Source organism: Argopecten irradians, chromosome 14 (assembly GCF_041381155.1).
Source record: "Argopecten irradians isolate NY chromosome 14, Ai_NY, whole genome shotgun sequence".
NCBI classification, from domain to species: Eukaryota; Metazoa; Mollusca; class Bivalvia; order Pectinida; family Pectinidae; genus Argopecten; species Argopecten irradians.
In genome coordinates this window covers 17,918,018-17,937,634 of record NC_091147.1, presented here as the reverse complement: position 1 = coordinate 17,937,634, position 19,617 = coordinate 17,918,018, and the positions used below count along the sequence as shown (strand labels likewise).

The 19,617-nt window shown below is 36.7% G+C and overlaps 1 protein-coding gene across 1 annotated transcript; it reads right to left on the bottom strand.

Annotated features, from left to right (window-relative positions):
* Positions 1–53: 53 nt before the first annotated feature.
* LOC138308221 (S-formylglutathione hydrolase-like) lies at positions 54–19,595 on the bottom strand. Its single transcript, XM_069249191.1, is given in 11 exon segments — positions 54–1,205; positions 2,007–2,108; positions 8,744–8,809; positions 9,384–9,537; positions 9,896–9,960; positions 10,354–10,478; positions 12,994–13,092; positions 15,005–15,093; positions 15,682–15,784; positions 19,524–19,553; positions 19,556–19,595. Coding segments are annotated over 11 exon segments (942 nt in total). The 5' UTR covers positions 19,581–19,595; the 3' UTR covers positions 54–1,121.
* Between the last annotated feature and the right edge of the window lie 22 nt (positions 19,596–19,617).

Genomic DNA, 19,617 nt, shown 5'->3' with positions numbered 1-19,617 from the left:
ATTCTAGCAACAAAATGTATTCCAATTCTGTATTTTACAACAACACATAAATGTTTTTAGGGTTTATTTCATTTCATTGCAAATAACAAGTATCATATTCAATCAATATCATTTATAATTCGTTAATACCATTCACACGTGTTCATTCATTCTTAAACAAAGGGAAAGAGGCCAGGGCGGGGGAAATAGCTAAGGGTTGTTGTACATCAATGTAAAAGTTTGAAAATTCTGTAAGAAACTAATTTATAAATTTAATTACGATAATGTTGTCATAGCAATGCAGTATTAAACATGCCTCAGAAAAAATTCGGAATTAAACATTGATTACAGTATTACAAAGTACTAATTCTTTATTATAGATTATAGTAATTTCCTCCCCTTACGAACAGTGATTCAAGTAGTCCACCATATAACATTTAAATCAGCATATCTTATATATCTATATCACAGCATGGTACAATTATTATTGCACCATGCCTCGATCATTTACTGCCAAGTACTCTAGATTAAAGACACTTTTTGCATTAAAATGATATTGAATGTACTGGCCATGACTTAGTTAAGTGATTGTGGCTAATAATTTTAACAATCAACTTTTAAATATCTGATGACATTTCTATGTATATGTTTACAAAAAAAGTAAGGTACTGTATATAATAATCTTAACTAGATGTTTGTACAACTGCACCAATCTACTTATATCCTCAATATGCAGATAACATATTTAATTGATAATTAATTATATATTGTGTTGTAAATACACACAAAAACAATACATACAAAAACAAATTTGTAACAAAAATATCTAGTACAAAATAATTCTAGTTACATGATTATCATTTAATTACCACATTCATTTATCCACAACAATAAAAATCAAATTGAATTAAAGTCCAGTCGTAATCAATTACTAATCATACATAATGCATAAATATACATGTCAGTTTCAGTACACGTTCATTAGAACAGAAACTGAAACATTATCCGACTAAATTAATCAAGGTAAGGGTAAGATGACTGGGAGAGAAAATTAGGGGCACATACTGTGTCAGCTGATAAAACAATCAGGTATAGTTATAATTGACGTAGATTTGTCATCATTAAGTCAGGTTTCCTATGTGTTACTGCTTGTTGAGAATCTTGGCGTGGTGTTTCAGATGATCTTCCATAAAGGTGGCGATAAAGAAATAACTGTGATCATAGTCCTGTAATACAAACAAAACAATACCATCATGTCTATATACATGGACATATTTGAACCTTTAGCAGCTCATATTAAAGGGACAATTCAATGAGGCTAATTCTTTTGCATAACAACAAAGCAAAATATGATATAAATGTATTGTTCTATATTGAGTAGTTCTAGACAAAAGTTACTACACTGGCAAGGGACAGGGCTAATTCTTTTACATAACAACAAAGCAAAATATGATATAAATGTATTGTTCTATATTGAGTAGTTCTAGACAAAAATTACTACACTGGCAAGGGCCAGGGTTTGGCATACAAGATGTCCGACCACAATGTGTGATGGCGGGCAGCAAGCGAGTTTGAATATTTCACTACAGTGGGCTTTTCTGGTATATCACAGTAAAACAACCTAATCTAATTTCTACTAGAACTGGTTTGTTTCCGATATATATATGCAAATTTTAATGTACTCTTAGACTGAACTGTCCATTTAAATATCTAATTTAAAGCACCGAGAAAGAAAAACAACTCTTGAATTGCACTCCTACAATGACAGTAAAACAGGGTTATAATGAACCCATTAGACCAAAAAGTCTATTTCATTATTGGGATAGTTTGTTATACACACATTACAAACATATTTTAGAAATATTGAGGGGAAATGAAATTTACTTTGTTGTAACATCAAATTCCTTGTAAGTTTTAACATTTGAATTCAAGTTGCATTGCGAAACCATTTCACATAAAACTATCACACACCAATTAAACTGTTTTTATATCAATTTACAATGATCGTATGGCTAACATCCACAAACCTCCTGCATTCTGAGAACCACAGGCATCTTGGCCTCGGCACAGGCAGCCACAAAGTTGTCGGGAAGGAGTTGTCCTGCTGGTAGGAAGTTGTCAGCCTTCCCCTGTAGAATTCAAATTGTTCTGTGTTTTACTTAATCATGAATTGTAGCTATACAGGTAAACAGTACTTCTTCATAAAGCCATTAGCAAGTTTTATACAGTTACAAAAGCAATTATACTACAGAGTATATCACTGATAATCATATTACAGCCATATACTGAACAATTTAGTTTCATTGGTTTGGCTAATGATAATTAGTTTAACATCATATTACCAGTCAAGGGCAATTAAGGATGTTCCAAATTTAGATGGTGGAGTAAAGCTACCAACAAGTGCTCATGACCACTGTTGCATGACCTGGCAACTGCCCCACACTGAAATCAAATTTGCAACCGAGAGGGCTTTTGGTATTCAATTACCTTCATCACTCAGCCACCGCCAACTCACATTGAACTATATATACTCATCATTTAAATACAACTTTGATAAAGATAGTGATGTAAAATAGGAAAGGTAGTAACAATGATCAAAATGATTAAAGGTACGAGAACAAAAGTTGACATACATACCTGATCAATATAGAAATCCAGTTGCGGGCCATTGTATTGTTTGACATACATACCTGATCAATATAGAAATCCAGTGGAGGGCCATTGTATTGTTTGACATACATACCTGATCAATATAGAAATCCAGTGGAGGGCCATTGTACTGTTTGACATACATACCTGATCAATATAGAAATCCAGTGGAGGGCCATTGTACTGTTTGACATACATACCTGATCAATATAGAAATCCAGTGTAGGGCCATTGTATTGTTTGACATACATAACTGATCAATATAGAAATCCAGTGGAGGGCATTGTATTGTTTGACATACATACCTGATCAATATAGAAATCCAGTGGAGGGCCATTGTATTGTTTGACATACATACCTGATCAATATAGAAATTCCAGTGGAGGGCAATTGTACTGTTTGACATACATACCTGATCAATATAGAAATCCAGTGGAGGGCCATTGTATTGTTTGACATACATACCTGATCAATATAGAATTCCAGTGGAGGGCCATTGTACTGTTTGACATACATACCTGATCAATATAGAAATCCAGTGGAGGGCCATTGTACTGTTTGACATACATACCTGATCAATATAGAATTCCAGTGGAGGGCCATTGTACTGTTTGACATACATACCTGATCAATATAGAAATCCAGTGGAGGGCCATTGTATTGTTTGACATACATACCTGATCAATATAGAAATCCAGTGGAGGGTCATTGTACTGTTTGACATACATACCTGATCAATATAGAAATCCAGTGGAGGGCCATTGTACTGTTTGACATACATACCTGATCAATATAGAAATTCCAGTGGAGGGCCATTGTACTGTTTGACATACATACCTGATCAATAAAGAAATCCAGTGGAGGGCCATTGTATTGTTTGACATACATACCTGATCAATATAGAAATCCAGTGGAGGGCCATTGTATTGTTTGACATACATACCTGATCAATATAGAAATCCAGTGGAGGGCCATTGTATTGTTTGACATACATACCTGATCAATATAGAAATCCAGTGGAGGGCCATTGTATTGTTTGACATACATACCTGATCAATATAGAAATCCAGTGGAGGGCCATTGTCTGTTTGACATACATACCTGATCAATATAGAAATCCAGTGGAGGGCCATTGTACTGTTTGACATACATACCTGATCAATATAGAAATCCAGTGGAGGGCCATTGTACTGTTTGACATACATACCTGATCAATATAGAAATCCAGTGGAGGGCCATTGTACTGTTTGACATACATACCTGATCAATATAGAATTCCAGTGGAGGGCCATTGTACTGTTTGACATACATACCTGATCAATATAGAAATCCAGTGGAGGGTCATTGTACTGTTTGACATACATACCTGATCAATATAGAAATCCAGTGGAGGGCCATTGTACTGTTTGACATACATACCTGATCAATATAGAAATCCAGTGGAGGGCCATTGTACTGTTTGACATACATACCTGATCAATATAGAAATCCAGTGGAGGGCCATTTTACTGTTTGACATACATACCTGATCAATATAGAATTCCAGTGGAGGGCCATTGTATTGTTTGACATACATACCTATCAATATAGAATTCCAGTGGAGGGCCATTGTACTGTTTGACATACATACCTGATCAATATAGAAATCCAGTGGAGGGCCATTGTATTGTTTGACATACATACCTGATCAATATAGAATTCCAGTGGAGGGCCATTGTACTGTTTGACATACATACCTGATCAATATAGAAATCCAGTGGAGGGTCATTGTACTGTTTGACATACATACCTGGTCAATATAGAACTCCAGTGGAGGGCCATTGTACTGTTTGACATACATACCTGATCAATATAGAAATCCAGTGGAGGCCATTGTACTGTTTGACATACATACCTGATCAATATAGAAATCCAGTGGAGGGCCATTGTACTGTTTGACATACATACCTGATCAATATAGAATTCCAGTGGAGGGCAATTGTACTGTTTGACATACATACCTGATCAATATAGAAATCCAGTGGAAGGCCATTGTACTGTTTGACATACATACCTGATCAATATAGAAATCCAGTGAAGGGCCATTGTACTGTTTGACATACATACCTGATCAATATAGAAATCCAGTGGAGGGCCATTGTATTGTTTGACATACATACCTGATCAATATAGAAATCCAGTGGAGGGTCATTGTACTGTTTGACATACATACCTGATCAATATAGAAATCCAGTGGAGGGCCATTGTACTGTTTGACATACATACCTGATCAATATAGAATTCCAGTGGAGGGCCATTGTATTGTTTGACATACATACCTGATCAATAAAGAAATCCAGTGGAGGGCCATTGTACTGTTTGACATACATACCTGATCAATATAGAAATCCAGTGGAGGGCCATTGTATTGTTTAACATACATACCTGATCAATATAGAAATCCAGTGGAGGGCCATTGTCTGTTTTGACATACATACCTGATCAATAAAATCAGTGAGGGCCATTGTATATAGAAATCCAGTGGAGGGCCATTGTACTGTTTGACATACATACCTGATCAATATAGAAATCCAGTGGAGGGCCATTGTACTGTTTGACATACATACCTGATCAATATAGAAATCCAGTGGAGGGCCATTGTACTGTTTGACATACATACCTGATCAATATAGAAATCCAGTGGAGGGCCATTGTACTGTTTGACATACATACCTGATCAATATAGAATTCCAGTGGAGGGCCATTGTATTGTTTGACATACATACCTGATCAATATAGAAATCCAGTGGAGGGCCATTGTACTGTTTGACATACATACCTGATCAATATAGAAATCCAGTGGAGGGCCATTGTACTGTTTGACATACATACCTGATCAATATAGAAATCCAGTGGAGGGCCATTGTACTGTTTGACATACATACCTGATCAATATAGAAATCCAGTGGAGGTGGAGGGCCATTGTACTGTTTGACATACATACCTGATCAATATAGAAATCCAGTGGAGGGCCATTGTACTGTTTGACATACATACCTGATCAATATAGAATTCCAGTGGAGGGCCATTGTACTGTTTGACATACATACCTGGTCAATATAGAATTCCAGTGGAGGGCCATTGTACTGTTTGACATACATACCTGATCAATATAGAAATCCAGTGGAGGGCCATTGTATTGTTTGACATACATACCTGGTCAATATAGAATTCCAGTGGAGGGCCATTGTACTGTTTGACATACATACCTGATCAATATAGAAATCCAGTGGAGGGTCATTGTACTGTTTGACATACATACCTGGTCAATATAGAAATCCAGTGGAGGGCCATTGTACTGTTTGACATACATACCTGATCAATATAGAAATCCAGTGGAGGGCCATTGTACTGTTTGACATACATACCTGATCAATATAGAAATCCAGTGGAGGGCCATTGTACTGTTTGACATACATACCTGATCAATATAGAATTCCAGTGGAGGGCCATTGTACTGTTTGACATACATACCTGATCAATATAGAAATCCAGTGGAGGGCCATTGTACTGTTTGACATACATACCTGATCAATATAGAAATCCAGTGGAGGGCCATTGTACTGTTTGACATACATACCTGATCAATATAGAAATCCAGTGGAGGGCCATTGTATTGTTTGACATACATACCTGATCAATATAGAAATCCAGTGGAGGGCCATTGTATGTTTGACATACATACCTGATCAATATAGAAATCCAGTGGAGGGCCATTGTACTGTTTGACATACATACCTGATCAATAAACAACTCCAGTGGAGGGCCATTGTATTGTTTGACATACATACCTGATCAATATAGAATTCCAGTGGAGGGCCATTGTACTGTTTGACATACATACCTGATCAATATAGAAATCCAGTGGAGGGCCATTGTACTGTTTGACATACATACCTGATCAATATAGAAATCCAGTGGAGGGCCATTGTACTCGTTTGACATACATACCTGATCAATATAGAAATTCCAGTGGAGGGCCATTGTACTGTTTGACATACATACCTGATCAATACAAATCCAGTGGAGGGCCATTGTACTGTTTGACATACATACCTGATCAATATAGAAATCCAGTGAAGGGCCATTGTATTGTTTGACATACATACCTGATCAATATAAAAATCCAGTGGAGGGCCATTGTACTGTTTGACATACATACCTAATCAATATAGAAATCCAGTAGATGGCCATTGTACTGTTTGACATACATACCTGATCAATAAAGAAATCCAGTGGAGGGCCATTGTACTGTTTGACATACATACCTAATCAATAAAGAAATCCAGTGGAGGGCCATTGTACTGTTTGACATACATACCTGATCAATATAGAAATCCAGTGGAGGGCCATTGTATTGTTTGACATACATACCTGATCAATATAGAAATCCAGTGGAGGGCCATTGTATTGTTTGACATACATACCTGATCAATATAGAAATCCAGTGGAGGGCCATTGTACTGTTTGACATACATACCTGATCAATATAGAAATCCAGTAGATGGCCATTGTATTGTTTGACATACATACCTGATCAATATAGAAATCCAGTGGAGGGCCATTGTATTGTTTGACATACATACCTGATCAATATAGAAATCCAGTGGAGGGCCATTGTATTGTTTGACATACATACCTGATCAATATAGAAATCCAGTGGAGGGCCATTGTATTGTTTGACATACATACCTGATCAATATAGAAATCCAGTGGAGGGCCATTGTATTGTTTGACATACGTATCTGATCAATATAGAAATCCAGTGGAGGGCCATTGTATTGTTTGACATACATACCTGATCAATAAAGAAATCCAGTGGAGGGCCATTGTATTGTTTGACATACATACCTGATCAATATAGAAATCCAGTGGAGGGCCATTGTAATGTTTGACATACATATCTGATCAATATAGAAATCCAGTGGAGGGCCATTGTATTGTTTGACATACATACCTGATCAATATAGAAATCCAGTGGAGGGCCATTGTATTGTTTGACATACATACCTGATCAATATAGAAATCCAGTGGAGGGCCATTGTACTGTTTGACATACATACCTGATCAATATAGAAATCCAGTGGAGGGCCATTGTATTGTTTGACATACATACCTGATCAACATAGAAATCCAGTGGAGGGCCATTGTATTGTTTGACATACATACATGATCAATATAGAAATCCAGTGGAGGGCCATTGTATTGTTTGACATACATACCTGATCAATATAGAAATCCAGTGGAGAGCCATTGTATTGTTTGACATACATACCTGATCAATATAAAAATCCAGTGGAGGGCCTTTGTACTGTTTGACATACATACCTGATCAATATAGAAATCCAGTGGAGGGCCATTGTACTGTTTGACATACATACCTGATCAATATAGAAATCCAGTGGAGGGCCATTGTATTGTTTGACATACATACCTGATCAATATAGAAACCCAGTGGAGGGCCATTGTACTGTTTGACATACATACAATGTACCTGATCAATAAAGAAATCCAGTGGAGGGCCATTGTACTGTTTGACATATATACCTGATCAATATAGAAATCCAGTGGAGGGCCATTGTATTGTTTGACATACATACCTGATCAATATAGAAATCCAGTGGAGGGCCATTGTACTGTTTGACATACATACCTGATCAATATAGAAATCCAGTGGAGGGTCATTGTACTGTTTGACATACATACCTGATCAATATAGAATTCAGTGGAGGGCCATTGTACTGTTTGACATACATACCTGATCAATATAGAAATCCAGTGGAGGGCCATTTTGATGTTTGACATACATACCTGATCAATATAGAAATCCAGTGGGGGGCCATTGTACTGTTTGACATACATACCTGATCAATATAGAAATCCAGTGGAGGGCCATTGTACTGTTTGACATACATACCTGATCAATATAGAATTCCAGTGGAGGGCCATTGTACTGTTTGACATACATACCTGATCAATATAGAAATCCAGTGGAGGGCCATTGTACTGTTTGACATACATACCTGATCAATATAGAAATCCAGTGGAGGGCCATTGTATTGTTTGACATACATACCTGATCAATATAGAAATCCAGTGGAGGGCCATTGTACTGTTTCACTAGTTCTGAAGCATCATAAGCCTGTAGACAACAGAATCACTTTTGTGAGAACCATTCAAATATCAAGTAAAAGATATATTATTTATGTGTTTGTCTATTTGATTAATGTTCTAAGACTACAATTTTCCCTCAAATTTCTGTTACCTTACTACTACAAAATATTAGTTTTCCAAAATTTGATACAGGGAGAAGGAAAATCACTTTAAAGTTTATTAATATCATGTCAGTGTTATATATCAAAACAGGTATTTGCCAATTTTCACTAGGATATAGTGAGTTATCAACCCTTAAAAGAGATATTACCCTTGGCATTCTGCCTGGGGTTATATCACATCGTTGAGTTGATAAACCACTGTCTCCACCTGAAAACAAGTCAATGCTACAAAATGTAGTATATTGTTTTATAGACATCACTTCCTTGGGTTGATAAATCACCATATCCACCTTAATATAGATAGGTTGATAATTATGTACCATTTACAGACGATAGAAGATTAAACACCAGACAACTGATCACAAACAAAAAAGCAATTTGAAAAATCCACCATCTGATGACAGTGAACTAAAAACCTGTAACAAAGCTATCTATAGCTACCTTCCAGTCTTCCTGATTGTCTCCTAGGTAACCTGAGAATGCCTTCTGACCCCAAGGACACTTGATTGGGTTACAGATGGGAGCGAATGCACTCACAGACTTGTACTTCCCGGGATTCTTCAACGCACAAATCAGAGCACCATGTCCTCCCATACTGACAAAACAACACATTGTTTTAATATCAGCACACCATTTTTGTTTCAGATAACACCCATTTATGAAAATAAGCTAGAATACCAGTATAGCTACTAATTTTCTTATTCCTTCCTGTAACAAATAAGCCTGTCCATTGTAATATACATGTGCACTGTACAATTTAATTGCACAAGCACCTAAGTGGGTAATAAAGTCTTCTTGTGACGTCATTATAGTTACATGACGTTGTGTGCATTGTGTCATTAAAAAAGAACAGACTCAGACCAGACACTGAAGCAGAACACATATTAAGATCTATATAAAACCCTGTTAATGGATTTATTTTAAGTTAGATAAATAATGTAAAATTGTATTACCTGTGACCAAAAATTGATGTTTTATCAGGATTGGCTTGGAAATTACTGTTGATTATGGAAGGAAGCTGAAAGAATATTAAACATTTTCAAATTCATTTGCAATCTTGATGGATTATATATTACAACATTTAAAATGTATATTTGCAAAATGTGGCTTGTAATACAGTATAACCCTTAAAATCATTTATTCATCGAACAGGTGTTTGGTCCTTGAGATTTTTTTTAATGTTCAGCATCCTTAATACACATATTAAATCACTTTGAAATTCATAAATAATTACAATTTTGTATTAAAAACACAGAAAATCAAATTGCATTAACATGCATAATTTGTCATAAGTTCTGGTCATTTTCAGGTGAACTTTTCAGGTATAAGTGACCTGAAAATAGTTTGCCTGTGTTCCCTGCTCTTTAAGTTATAGAGGTACCCCCTGGCTGTACTGTATGAATGTCCATACCTCCTCTGTGATATAGGCGTACATTCTGTAGTTTGTTTTCCATTTATCTTGTGTAGCATTAACGTAAAACCCAGCACCAGATCCAAAGTCATATGAGTCATCTTCTCCTTCAATGTTACACCCTCCTAAAAAGCAAATACGCTTCAAAGTTACTTTGTTTGCTTGTTTGATTAATTAACGTCCTTTTAACAGCTATTGTCATGTAAGGGGAGTTACAACCTCCTATAAAAGACAAAGCCTTCAATGTTACACCCTCCTATAAAAGACAAAGCAAAGCCTTCAGTTACACCTCTAAAAAGACAAGCTGTTACACCCTCCTACAGACAAACCTTCAGTATTACACCTCCTATAAAAGACAAAGCCTTCATAGTGTTGCACCCTCCTACAAAAGACAAAGCCTTTAGTGTTACACCCTCCTACAAAAGACAAAGCCTTTAGTGTTACACCCTCCTAAAAAAGACAAAGACTTCAGTGTTACACCCTCCTACAAAAGACAAAGCCTTCAATATTACACCCTCCTACAAAAGACAAAGCCTTCAGTGTTACACCCTCCTACAAAAGACAAAGCCTTCAATATTACACCCTCCTACAAAAGACAAAGACTTCAATGTTACACCCTCCTACAAAAGACAAAGACTTCAGTTACACCCTCCTATAAAAGACAAAGCCTTCAATATTACACTCTCCTACAAAAGACAAAGACTTCATTTATACACCCTCCTACAAAAGACAAATATTACAACTTCCTACAAAAGACAAAGCCTTCATTGTTACACTCTCCTACAAAAGACAAAGACTTCAGTCTTACACCCTCCTACAACAGACAAAGCCTTCAGTGTTAATTTACACCCTCCTACAAAAGACAAAGCCTTCAATGTTACACCCTCCTACAAAAGACAAAGCCTTCAGTGTTACACCCTCACACAAAAGACAAAGCCTTTAGTGTTACACCCTCCTACAAAAGACAAAGCCTTTAGTGTTACACCCTCCTACAAAAGATAAAGACTTCAGTGTTACAACCTCCTACAAAAGACAAAGCCTTCAGTGTTACACCTTCCTATAAAAGACAAAGCCTTCAGAGTGACACCCTTTTACAAAAGACAAAGCCTTTAATGTTACACCATCCTACAAAGACAAAGCCTTTAATGTTACACCCTCCTACAAAAGACAAAGCCTTCAATATTACACCCTCCTACAAAAGATAAAGACTTCAGTGTTACACCCTCCTATAAAAGACAAACATTTCAATGTTACACCCCTTTTACAAAAGACAAAACCTTCAATGTTACACCCTCCTATAAAAGACAAAGCCTTCAGTGTTACACCCTCCTACAAAAGACAAAGCCTTCAGTGTTACACCCTCCTACAAAAGACAAAGCCTTCAGTGTTACACCCTCCTACAAAAGACAAAGCCTTCAGTGTTACACCCTCCTACAAAAGACAAAGCCTTTAGTGTTTCACCCTCCTACAAAAGACAAAGCCTTTAGTGTTTCACCCTCCTACAAAAGATAAAGCCTTTAATGTTACACCCTCCTACAAAAGACAAAGCCTTTAGTGTTTCACCCTCCTACAAAAGACAAAGCCTTTAGTGTTTCACCCTCCTACAAAAGACAAAGCCTTTAGTGTTACACCCTCCTACAAAAGACAAAGCCTTTAGTGTTTCACCCTCCTACAAAAGACAAAGCCTTCAGTGTTACACCCTCCTACAAAAGACAAAGCCTTCAGTGTTACACCCTCCTACAAAAGACAAAGCCTTCAGTGTTACACCCTCCTACAAAAGACAAAGCCTTTAGTGTTTTACCCTCCTACAAAAGACAAAGCCTTCAGTGTTACACCCTCCTACAAAAGACAAAGCCTTCAATGTTACACCCTCCTACAAAAGACAAAGCCTTCAGTGTTACACCCTCCTACAAAAGACAAAGCCTTCAGTGTTACACCCTCCTACAAAAGACAAAGCCTTCAGTGTTACACCCTCCTACAAAAGACAAAGCCTTCAGTGTTACACCCTCCTACAAAAGACAAAGCCTTTAGTGTTTCACCCTCCTACAGAAGACAAAGCCTTTAATGTTACACCATCCTACAAAGACAAACCATTCAATGTTACACCCTCCTATAAAAGACAAACCTTTCAATGTTACACCCTTTTACAAAAGACAACCCATTAAATGTTACATCCTCCTACAAAAGACAAAGTCTTCAGTGATACACCCTCCTACAAAAGACAAAGTCTTCAATGTTACACCCTCCTATAAAAGACAAAGCATTCAATGTTACACCCTCCTACAAAAGACAAAGCCTTCAGTGTTACACCCTCCTACAAAAGACAAAGACTTCAGTGTTACACCCTCCTACAAAAGACAAAGCCTTCAATATTACACCCTCCTACAAAAGACAAAGCCTTCAATGTTACACCCTCCTACAAAAGACAAAGCCTTCAATATTACACCCTCCTACAAAAGACAAAGCCTTCAGTGTTACACCCTCCTACAAAAGACAAAGACTTCAGTGATACACATTCCTATTCTATAAATTCTATTTCGGTATTTAATTATTTTTACATGTATTTATTGTATCTCTCTTGTAAGACTTTGATACAGAACAAACATGAGTAATACCTTCTATTCAATTAATCAAACTTACTGGGACTGGTATCAGGAGCTATGATCATCAGACCATATTCTGCTGCATACTTCTGACTTCCGGCCTTCGTCACAAAGTTCTGTTCAGTACAGGTCAACCCTAAAACAAAGAAATTTAAACAATTAGCTATAGAATGGTAATATACTTCCATCATTAATAATGAGCCTTGATTACAAAGTCGATCCCAACATGGATTACAAGCTCAAAATCTGGATTCTGTTAGAACTTTTAGTTTCCAGCAGAAGCATACATATCAGTCCGTATTAAAGGATGCAAGCCCATGTTCTGGATTAATATTTGATTTGGGGGAATTGGCATTTGTCTGGTGTTGTAACTTCATCTTAGCTAGGCCAAGTACAATGTATACAAATGTTCAGAAGTTATATTACAGTAACTTTTCAAAACCAACCCTTAACTTGTAGATCCCTGTGCATTGCGGCATTTTCCGCATAAATTTATAATAATCAAACCTTAATAATGAGTAAATCTGACAATACCGGCCAAATATGTTCCAGTGACATTCAGTTTAGACAAATTACACGGTTCCAAACCTGTAACAATGAGAGAGTTCCTTACCTGTAACAATGAGATTTCCTTACCTGTAACAATGAGAGTGTGTTCCTTACCTGTAACAATGAGGGAGTTCCTTACCTGTAACAATGAGAGTGAGTTCCTTACCTGTAACAATGAGGGAGTTCCTTACCTGTAACAATGAGAGAGTTCCTTACCTGTAACAATGAGAGAGTTCCTTACCTGTAACAATGAGGGAGTTCCTTACCTGTAACAATGAGAGTGTTCCTTACCTGTAACAATGAGAGAGTTCCTTACCTGTAACAATGAGATTTCCTTACCTGTAACAATGAGAGTGTGTTCCTTACCTGTAACAATGAGGGAGTTCCTTACCTGTAACAATGAGAGTGAGTTCCTTACCTGTAACAATGAGAGTGGTTCCTTACCTGTAACAATGAGGGAGTTCCTTACCTGTAACAATGAGAGTGTTCCTTACCTGTAACAATGAGGGAGTTCCTTACCTGTAACAATGAGAGAGTTCCTTACCTGTAACAATGAGGGAGTTCCTTACCTGTAACAATGAGAGAGTTCCTTACCTGTAACAATGAGAGAGTTCCTTACCTGTAACAATGAGGGAGTTCCTTACCTGTAACAATGAGGGAGTTCCTTACCTGTAACAATGAGGGAGTTCCTTACCTGTAACAATGAGAGTGTTCCTTACCTGTAACAATGAGGGAGTTCCTTACCTGTAACAATGAGAGAGTTCCTTACCTGTAACAATGAGGGAGTTCCTTACCTGTAACAATGAGAGAGTTCCTTACCTGTAACAATGAGGGAGTTCCTTACCTGTAACAATGAGGGAGTTCCTTACCTGTAACAATGAGAGAGTTCCTTACCTGTAACACAATGCGACATTTTCCGCATACCTGTAACAATGAGAGAGTTCCTTACCTGTAACAATGAGAGAGTTCCTTACCTGTAACAATGAGAGTGTTCCTTACCTGTAACAATGAGGGAGTTCCTTACCTGTAACAATGAGAGAGTTCCTTACCTGTAACAATGAGAGAGTTCCTTACCTGTAACAATGAGGGAGTTCCTTACCTGTAACAATGAGGGAGTTCCTTACCTGTAACAATGAGAGAGTTCCTTACCTGTAACAATGAGGGAGTTCCTTACCTGTAACAATGAGAGAGTTCCTTACCTGTAACAATGAGAGAGTTCCTTACCTGTAACAATGAGAGAGTTCCTTACCTGTAACAATGAGAGAGTTCCTTACCTGTAACAATGAGGGAGTTCCTTACCTGTAACAATGAGGAAGTTCCTTACCGGTAACAATGAGGGAGTTCCTTACCTGTAACAATGAGAGAGTTCCTTACCTGTAACAATGAGGGAGTTCCTTACCTGTAACAATGAGAGAGTTCCTTACCTGTAACAATGAGAGAGTTCCTTACCTGTAACAATGAGAGAGTTCCTTACCTGTAACAATGAGAGAGTTCCTTACCTGATAACCAGTATACGACAGGTACTTTTGCACTCTCAGCCTGTGCAGGAATAAAGACTCCAAACTTCATTGTACACTTCAACTCAGAACTACAACAAACAAGGTGTTTAATAGCTAAACACGTAAATGTTTGAAGACCCCTTGGCTATAAAGAAACACTTTTTCTTGATTCCTTTTATGGTCTTTATAGACAGGATTGACTATACTTAATTTCTAAAAATCTCAATTTTAAAATTGTTTACAACTGATGGCAATATATGGAAGAACAAGGAAACCTCCACTAATAACAAGGAATTCTACCAGAGTATCATATTAGCTACTTCACGCCAAAGGAAGAATTCAAAACCAGACCAGAGACTTTTTTCACAAAAGCCACATGTCATAATCAATATCACATATGGTACATTCGCATTTTAGAGTACAGTTTTTGCTAATTAAACTCCTGGGTCTATTGAACACAGGTAAAAACACAAAACATTTCTAAGTAAGTGAATTTACTATTTCTATTTTCCTTTATCTTATTTTAAAATGTCAAAAGAAAAAACAAAAATCAAAGATCAGATTACCAAGTGATAACCAATAACACTAAAGTTTCGTATATTTTTTGAAAGTAAACACTGAATGGGTTGAAAACAAAGCACACTCTTAATTAACAAGGTGATCCTTCATATACATACCTTTCATGGCTGAAGACTTTTTGCCATCCTCCAAACATTTTGTTGCTGGAAACTTCTGTTAACGCCATTGTCTTGATATGTTTGCTGTAACTTCTGAAAGATACTAATAGATGGACAAAACTGTTAGAAACATTATGATTTATTAGAACCAATTTTAGGTAGATTGTTACATCTCACATATAGATCTATCACAGTGTTGATTCCAAGAGAGAGCTTTTGAGATGGTGAAAGAAATCATTTGCCTGGTCAACAAGGTATATGTTGTTAGGGTGGTGTAAAGGTTTCTATTAGTTGGTAATTGTATGAATACATTCCAGGGTTGAATTCATCTGTCATCTCTCCTCCCACTCCTAAAGGTCATCAATGTCAGTCTGTATTACTGTTCACAGCCCCCGACTGATCATCTGATCATGACCCAATAGTGCACTAATCTTTAAACTAGTAGTGCACCTCATTTAAACTAAAGGTAAACTAGTAGAGCTAGTGTACTTTGTCCAGTTTAAATGTAGGTGTGACCTTGCACTAAAATCCCTATACAGGTACATGTTATTAATTTATATAACGGGCAGTGCAATTGGACACATGTATTATATACCTATACCTGTAATTTTTACCTATGGGTATACTATTGATATACCTTGTCTAACCTATATTGGAACAGTTAATTGCTTTTCAGTCTTTTTCTATGAATTTTGTCTGATTTTATTTTCATACATCTTAATATCATTAGAATTTAGAGCATTGTTTACATCAAGGAGTGGTAATTAGTTCATTAATATTTATTACTTGATATTCCAATAGCGTTATTGAATTCTCTGATATCATTAAATAATTTAATGAAATATAAGACTTTATCTTCATAATATGAACAATCTTACTATATACGCTGTTGATAAATGTTGATGAATATAATTTCAAGTAATGTCATTTGACTCGAGAGTGATTTGAGTGATATTTAAACCTAAGGTTTAATTATAATATCTGTGTAAACATGAAGTTCTAAACACATAATATTGCTTGATAATATTTGAAATATATTTTGATTGATACAGGTACATATTTAATTTTCATTTATTTATTGTATTGTCATTTTGAGTGATATACATACCGGTATAATATAAACATCAGATCTATATTGAAATCAAGCAAAAGTTCAGTGTAACATGTGTATATATTAGAAGCTTAACTTAAAGTGCTAACATGTAACATTTAATCATGTAAAGTTTCATATATATAGTTCATGTTGTCAAAGAGAAATTTTAAATCATTTTCATATGTGGCAAATTGAGCCATGTCAGAGATGCAAGTCATTGAAATGTGCTTACAAACATATAATTTCAACATGAAGGTGAAGTTTGTGTTAAAATGTTGAATAATGTTGAATTGTAACATTTTCGTTGCTGTATATTTTACAACACTATGGTCAATGGGACAAAATTGTAGCTCGGACCATGACCATCTATTTGAAATTGACCGTCCATCATTCAGAGCTACGTCATCACAGCTCATCATTCAGAGCTACGTCATCGCAGCTAAGTCCACGACTGATAATGATCTTCCAGGCCTATACAATATATATATATGAAGCGCAGTCAAGTTGATTGAATGCAGCTATATATAGACATATGATTAATTAAGGCAAAGAATATGAGGGGACCAAGGATAGTTCCTTGGTGGACGTTGGATTAAGTAGACAATACTGCAATATCCACGTACAAAGTACATTAATATTGTACATTTTCAATGTAAATTGTATATAACATCTGTCCTATTGCAATAAAACCTGTGTAGCAGGATTGGATTTGTTTAGATTTGTTTAAAACCATTGATGTTGTGGTCCAGTCCTGGTATGATTATAAGTTTATATTATAGCGCCCCCTGTTGGCAATGACGTAGGGATTTCCCCTGCGTTATTTATAGCACGCACATACATATAGTGTAGTTCCATGGCACACGGAGAAATGTACTTTGGGGTGGGGCACTGGAGTGGCTTTTCATTAGTCCATGACATCGTGAAATTTGCCGGTCGAATGAACAAGTCTGGCAAAATTTGACTCAGACTTCCCATTTTAAAATCCGGTCCAGACCGACCGTCCAGCAATAATTGAGTACCGGAAGTCCGCAGAAATGGTGTCCCTGAAGTATTACGTAGGTGCCAAGCCTTGCAAAAATGTAAACTGAATAAGGTATTCATGAAGACAGCTGCTCTGATACTAATAGGAGGAAGTTAAGTTTACTTCAAAAATTCATATAAATGTCCAATCCGACAAAAACCTGTTTGGTCCGGCTTACTCACAGTCCTTGCTGGTCTGAATGCTGGCCAATTTTTTTTTTCAACTTTCGTGATGTCTGTAGTCCTGTCAGAGGTTTTGACTGCAAGGTACTGGTCACGAACTCAGACATGCAATACTACTGTAACGTAATGTGGTTTTGGTAAGTTAGTTTCAGCCAGGGTTGCCTAAATTGTATTTCAGCATTTAGATTAGCGGTCTCTGCTCTTTTGAATTATTTGGCACATCAAATATTCAAATCAGCCTCAGTATGATGACGTCATGGAGTTTCAAAATGACTAGGGGTCATTTTTAGTTTTCACAGCTATACTAGGCACTGTTGAGATATCACACAGATCACATAAACGTTCAATATTTCGTGTGTCCTACATTGTTGTTACGTACGACTATGCAATGTCTCCTCATGGACTGTACGACGCGTCTGATGATGGCCTGGGGCATCCAACACCATTCTTGGTGCAGAGCAGCTTCCAGCTGAGCGACCTTAATCGGTTGAAGTTGTCGTGCCCGTACACGATGTCCGAGCTCGGTATCACAGTCGGGCGTAGAATATTGTCACGGTAGTTAACGGTGTTGACTCTACCTCGGACAACATGCAGATCAGTCCTGTGTTCCTACGAAATTCCTGCCCAAACAATCACACTTCCAACTACCCATTTGTTGGTCTCCAGCTAGAACACAGTTTCGAGTAATGCTCATCTCGACGTCGATAAACGCTAAGTCTACTACCATTTCCATTTTAACGATCCCACAGATGGCATATAGTGGCTCTTGTGCATTGCATAATTCTTGAGACATGTCTTTGGGTATCACCTGCCTCCAACATCCCAATTGCTCAATTTCCTTCGGCCATTAACAGCCGAGCCATCTTGAAATCACGCACAAATTGAGTGGCCATTTGTTACTCACTACATAGACTACCCGTATACCACTATGCACATGATTTCATACGTCCTTCTGCCACGTTGGTAATCGAAGGGTTAAAAACTATGGAAGACGTATAACGTCATAAGCCAATATGATTTTTTGCTTCTGAAATGTCAAAATATTATGCCAAATACTGTTACTTGATGTAAAAAATAAATTTTTCGAGTGAACAATTTATTCAACAAAATTATATAATTTTTAAAAGTGTATAGTTTTTTTTCTGGCGTTCAGTATATATGTTGCAGGTGGCACACTGTAACGTTACAATGTGTCATTAACACCACACAATAGAAAACTGAATCAATATCTCAGTACATATAAAAATCATTAATGTATGCCATGCAACATCTGGAGATATACAGTGTAAATTAAACATTTACATGTACATATATCTCTGTACACATGTATGCATATGTTACATAGTAGGTAGATCTATAAAATAACAAAATGTAGCTTATTTTTCATTACACAACTTCAAAGTTACAATTTTACATGCAATATTTGATTGATTTCCAGCTAAAACCCTGACATCGGTGGTAACATAATAGACAATCAACATTAATTGTATCAACTGCCAATCGCTCAACGATTGACACTGTTGAGTTATTGGATATCATTACCTACCAAGTCTTGCAACTTTTTTGTGAACTTCGGAAACACACGCCGGCAGCCAAACAACATCTGTAATGAACGCGGATATGATTACGTGTATATAATA